The 6000-nt window shown below is 38.0% G+C and overlaps 2 protein-coding genes across 2 annotated transcripts; one reads left to right on the forward strand and one right to left on the reverse strand.

Moving 5' to 3' along the window:
- Positions 1 to 585: 585 nt before the first annotated feature.
- Positions 586 to 963, forward strand: TbgDal_VIII3920 (hypothetical protein, unlikely; the record flags this gene model as incomplete). Its single annotated transcript, XM_011777425.1, has 1 exon — positions 586 to 963. The coding sequence occupies one exon, from the start codon at positions 586 to 588 to the stop codon at positions 961 to 963; it is 378 nt and encodes a 125-aa protein (XP_011775727.1).
- Positions 964 to 2445: 1482 nt separating this feature from the next.
- On the reverse strand, positions 2446 to 4329 carry TbgDal_VIII3930 (hypothetical protein, conserved; the record flags this gene model as incomplete). The annotated part of the gene is made up of 1 exon (XM_011777426.1): positions 2446 to 4329. One exon carries the CDS (start codon positions 4327 to 4329, stop codon positions 2446 to 2448), a length of 1884 nt encoding a protein of 627 aa, XP_011775728.1.
- Positions 4330 to 6000: the final 1671 nt, after the last annotated feature.

The following is a 6000-nucleotide window of genomic DNA, read 5'->3' on the forward strand; positions in this document are numbered from 1 at the left end:
AACAACGCCACCACCCACCCCCATCAGAAAAAAAATGTGTGAATGATATCGTGAAGCGCGGAGACTCGCACAAGAGAAAAAAAAAACGACCCAACGAAAAAAAAAAAATGGAAAAACACTCACACGAGCAGTAAAAAAAAAATTAAAATAAAAAGAAGGTCAATAATAAACAAAAGAAAGGATAGAAAAAGGAAAACCAACCATATGTAAAATGAAGTGCGTAAAGAAAAAAGAAAAAGAAGAAACCCCGTCAATATGAATATAGAAAACCAAACAACGTAAAAAGGAAGAAACTGAGAGGCGAAACAATATCACTATAAAACAAAACCAAAACAAAACAAAAGATAATAAAACGGAAGAAATGATTGAAAGGAACTGGGCGATCTGCATTAAAATGACGGTAGGAAGTCGCTCACACTTCAATTATTTAACTCGAAATTCAATACGCCACGGCCTTTTGTATTTTTATTTTTTCTTCCCTCCCCCATGTTCTACAAAGCGGAGGCAACACAAACACAAATACAAACACGAATACAATAAAATAAAATAATAATCAAAGGAAAAACAAAGCAAGAAGAAGAAAAGATGAAGAAAGGAAAAGACAGCGAGAGAGAAAGAGAGGTAAAGAGAAGGATAGGAAAAATGTTGGGGACACCTTTCAGGCACACACAAAAACAAAACAAAAGCAAGAAAGGACAGAGCAGCAGAAAGAGAAATGAGAAACAAAACATATTAAAAAAAAACACAACTCTGCTAGATCTTCCTTACCGTATTCCGTTTTTATTAACTTTTTTTAAAATTTATTTTCGATTTATATTTCTTTATTTTATTCCTCCTCCTCTCCTCCCCTCCTTGTTTTCACACGTCTCCAACAACAAAACTGAGGTGGCGGGGGATTTGAAAAATTGCACGTGTTCAAAACCGAAAAGCGAAGATCCGGTAAAATCAGAACCCAAAAACTAAGCAACAAAAAAAAAAAAGGGAGGGATTAAAAAAAGAAAAAAAATTGTTATTTTGAAATGGGCGTGAAATGATCGAACACTCAAGGGGAACACTTTGGAATGGAAAAAAAAAAAAGAAAAGAAAAAGAAGTGATTGCTCTAAAGAAGCACAAGATGGTGTCAAAATGACCTTTCAAATCCCCTTCCGTTCCCATTTCCAACATAATAATAACAACACATGCGGGCGCGACAAAAAAAAGGAAAGACAAAAAACAATAATAAAGAAACCAACAACAAAAAGAACTAAAAAGTAATTTTCATGTTGTTATTTCATTTCCCCCAAATGTGCCGTGTTTGTCAATACAACTGCCCCTTCTCTCTGCACTGCCTCATCACTCATTCTTCATTTCTTCTTCTTTGTATTATATTATATTATATATATATATATATATTTTCTTTGATGTCAGTTCCCCATTGACCCCAACCCTATAAAAATATATTTTTTTGCTCCCTTCTTTTTCTTTTCTTTTGTATTTAACTTCGCTCTCACACTAGAGGGTGTGATATGGATATGGAAAGGTAAGACAAACAAACAAGAAAGAGGGCCAAGAGGAAACAAAAAGATGAAACCCCCAATAATAATAATAATAATAATGGTGATGATGGTAGTAATAATAAAAATAATAACGGCATATAACTTATATTTCGTTATTACTGTTATTATCACTACTACTACCACTATTATTTTCCTTTTCTTTTTTACTTGTCTTCCCACACATACATATATACACACACACAAAGACAGCCACTTCTGTCATACCCTCCCTTTTTCTTTCATCTCTGCAACTTCCTGCAAGAAATCACAGAAAAAAAAGAAAAAAAGCACGAAAGAGACAATTTAATAGTAGTAATAATATTTGTTACTGTTTTTTTTTTTTTAAAGAAAACTCAACTAAGTGAATGAAAGAGTCGTTTTTTCTTCCTCTTTTTATTTCTTTTCTTTTTGAACTCCGCCAAGCGACTTCAACACGAGTTGTTTCGATGGGGGAAAGTGGGGAAAGGGTAAAAAAACTGATAGTCCAAAAAAGTAACCCAAGTAAGAAAACGCACAAAAAAAATCACGAAAATCACGAAAAAGAAATATGCTCCGTGCCATGTGGGCTAGGGATATTTTTCCTCTTTTTTCTTCTTCCTTTGACTCGTGTCTCTCTTCTTTTATTTTTTCTTGGTTTTTTTTTGTTTTGGTGCATTTTGAATCATATTTCTTATTGCACCAGTAACACCTCTCTCTTATCTCACATCCTGCTTTCCTCTCCATTTTTTCAAAAAAAAAAAATCTACCCACAGGAAAGCAAGAATAAATGAGTGAATGGACAAACAAACAAACAAACAAATATATATATGTGTTGTTCGCCCTTATGCCACTGGGCCGACACCCATGTTCCGTAACTTCTCAGTTTCTCTTGTTTTTTTCTTCTTTCGTTTTAAGCCTTATCTTTTGCATTCACCCCTTATGTTGCGTTACCACGGTGGCCTCATGTACTTCTTCGAGCCATCGGCGTACAAATGTGTGTATTTCCCGTCGCTGCTCTCCCGCCTCATCGGATCCCCTCCGCCAGAAATGAGGAGAAGCGACCTCATCACTCCCTTGATTGCGGGTCCACATATGCTGAGAGCAACCACCATGAGACATACGTGCCGTTTCCCGAGTTACTGTTGGGTAATTGCCAAACACTAATGGAGCGTCGTGGGCTGGAACTTGGTTAGAAATATCATACGCCGCCCGAGCCTCCTTGATGTGTTTCGATACAGCGAGTGAGTTTTCTTGCTTTGCTTTTAACTTCTCAGCATAAACAAACTCCTCGAACGCATATGATGCAGGGGGTTTTGCATTACCGATACGAGCAAAACTCACGTGTTTGGAATCAGTAGTAGAAGATGATGGCAGTAATTGCAGTGGTGCTTCCTCCTTATGAGACATTGTGAGAAACTCAACAGGAAATGCCGGATCTGCTTCGCCACCATCAGTTACCACCGTTACCTCCCGCTCCCCGTCCGAATCTCCATCTGTTGAGGAGCAGCGGTTTATTAACGTTAGGAAACGTTGCACGTTTTCGGACGTTTCGGGTGGTTTTAAGCCCTTCATACCCATTCCGAAGCAACAAGAGCTGGTAGTAACGATGGAAAGTACATCAAACACTTTGTAATCTTGATGGTAATCATCATCCAACCCTACGTAAAACTCGGGACGGTACTCATCCGATCCATCTCTCGCATCACAGTGCAGAGGGCGTTCATACAAGCAATAAGTGCATTCCGCGGTCCTCCTTCTACGAGGAGAGTTAACATGCTTCAAAGGAATCTCTTGCGCTTCTCCACCCCCATACCCGCTGTCCTCCAAACAAATAAGACGTGAGCTTTGCAAAAGCGTGCCTTCCTTTATTGTGTTGGTAGTGCCCTGCAACGACTCAATAGTATTTGGCACTACCGTGGGGATGACTACTTCGCTACCAATTCCAATATATTGTTTAGATGCATCCTCATCACCATACTTACGATTTGTGTCGTTGGATCCTAAAGTTATGTACCCAACTGTTCGACTGTGGCACGTTTCAGAATTCATCATCTGCTCGTGCGTGCTATACAGAGTTGGATCTGTTACACTCCCCAATCCGTCCTGAAGTGGCCCGAGTTGTGGGATGGAAGTGGAGAAATCCATATCACCGTGGGTAGTGCTATTCACTACACTTTCAAACTGTGGGAAAAATGAGGTACACGGCGGTGCTCTATACATTAACAGTCCCTGGGGTACATTTGTTTGCTCCTGGCGAATATTTGCTCTTGCGGTAGTTACCGCTGAGTGCCATCCATGGTGAACCGTAAGGTGCAGACTGTGGTTTCCCTGTCGATGGTGAATAACACTAGAGAAATGGCCCTCTCCCTGTGGCTGAAGTTGTTTACACTCTCTTAATCCCTGAGTATTTGTTTTTTGGGGCGCTCGCTCAGCTGCTGTCCTTGCTGCAGACCAATCCCAACGTATGCTGGGACTCTGCTTACAAGGGCTGTCGGTGTCACCAACGAAGTTTGGGAGTTGAGACCACGAAAAAGAAGATTGCTGCATTTGTTGCATGATGGGTAGGGTGCTGCTTCGTACGGTTGTTCCTTGTGTTAGTTCCAACATATCCACTGGAAACAACGCGCTGCTGCTACCTTCCTTATCGGGTCTCTTCGGTTCCAACATTTCTTCTTTTTTTGTTTTAGATTTGTTATTACTCTCCTCTACCATTTTGTCACCGCTAGAGTGGCGATGCGGACCTGGCCAGTGGGAGCGTGTAGGGAAACGGCACATGAAGTGCTGCTCAACCAACGATGCAAATAGATCTAGCATGGATATGTAATTATATATGATTATATATATATATATATATATATTTTCTTTATATATATATATATATACGTATATGTATTTATATATACTATGTGAAAAAATATGTTGTCGTATCCCTCACCCCTTCTCTTTACTAAAAGAAAAAAGGTGGGTACCAATTCGTCCCTTCGAAATCAAATGGGGTAAAACAAGCAAACAAACAAAAAAGAAGAGGCAGAACAGAGAGTGCGTAATAACAGGTTTCGATGCAAAGAGTATACAAGTGGCAAAACCTCAATTTTACTCCCCCTCCAAAAAAAAAAAATAATTCCAAATTGGAGATTCCACTGAAACAACGACACCAAAAATAATCTTGGGGCGCTCATTCCGTGCACCACATCTGAAAATATGACATTTATGTATGCACTTATATTTGTAAGAAATTGAGTGAATTTGAAAGGATGTTATAGGGTAGAAGATTACCTACCGGAATTATTTCAGGTGCCAAACCCACCTTAATTATTCCTCTTTAATAATAATACTAATAATAATAATTATTATTATTATTATTAAAATATCCCTTTTGTTGCGTCCGCATGTAAATGTAGAAGTTTACAATTACTCACAGTACATCACTCCCCCGATGTTTCCAGTTGAATCGCCTGCCACCGCATTAAACATACAAATTCATTTGTACCCCGGTCAGGAATTGAACAACAACAACAACAACAAGTCACCATATTTCTTTAGCTTCTAACATATTTTTTTCTCTTCTTTTCTTAATGTTGTTTTGAGATACCCAACATCACGTAACGTCTGCCTTAAGGAACACATTTCATTCCCGAGCAGCGCCTTCCTTTTTAAAAAAAATTTTTTATAGGTAATCCAAAGGCGCATTGCAACAGTCATTTTATTTCCTACGATTTTCCCTTGACACTCGCTATTGAAGGTGACATGATTTTAATCACTAAGAGATAACTAACGGATACGAATAAAAACAAAAAAACAAAAAAAAAGAGGAAAGAATATGAGTGTGATAAAGAATTTCTTGTAAAAAAAAAAAGGAAAAGAAAAGAAATGCAACAAAACCCAAATTATTCATCAATCAATAAACCGACTTCGTCAACGCGATCAGCGAGTTTAATAACAAAAGGAAAAGTGAAGGGATGAGGCAGACGGAATAAATAATGACAAATAACAGTAATGAAAACACAACCATAAGACTGTGTGACAACCGCGGCAAAAAAAGAAAAAGAATTGAAATGAAACAAACATCCAAAACACCAACAAAAAAAGTACCAACACCAACTGCGAACCGGAGAAGAAAGGGGGAGTGAGAAAGGTACACAAACAAACACACACAAATACACACAAACACATATAAATATATATAAATATATATATAACGATGAAAGTGCAGACTAGTATTCTGGGATATATCACCACTTCCATGCATGAAATATTTTTAAAAAAAAAACAACGAGAAATTGTCATCGCTCAGCCATTGAAGACGATGCTCACCGCTAACAAACAAGAACAACAACAGAACGAGAAAGAAAAGAAAAAAAAGAACAAATTACCTCAAAGTATTAAATATATAATTTGTAACATGAAAACAAGAACAAAAAGGACTGGGAATGAACACAAGAGAATAGAAACGAAAAAAAAAGATAACGTCACCGTCAATCACTC

This window comes from Trypanosoma brucei, chromosome 8 (assembly GCF_000210295.1).
Source record: "Trypanosoma brucei gambiense DAL972 chromosome 8, complete sequence".
NCBI classification, from domain to species: Eukaryota; Euglenozoa; class Kinetoplastea; order Trypanosomatida; family Trypanosomatidae; genus Trypanosoma; species Trypanosoma brucei.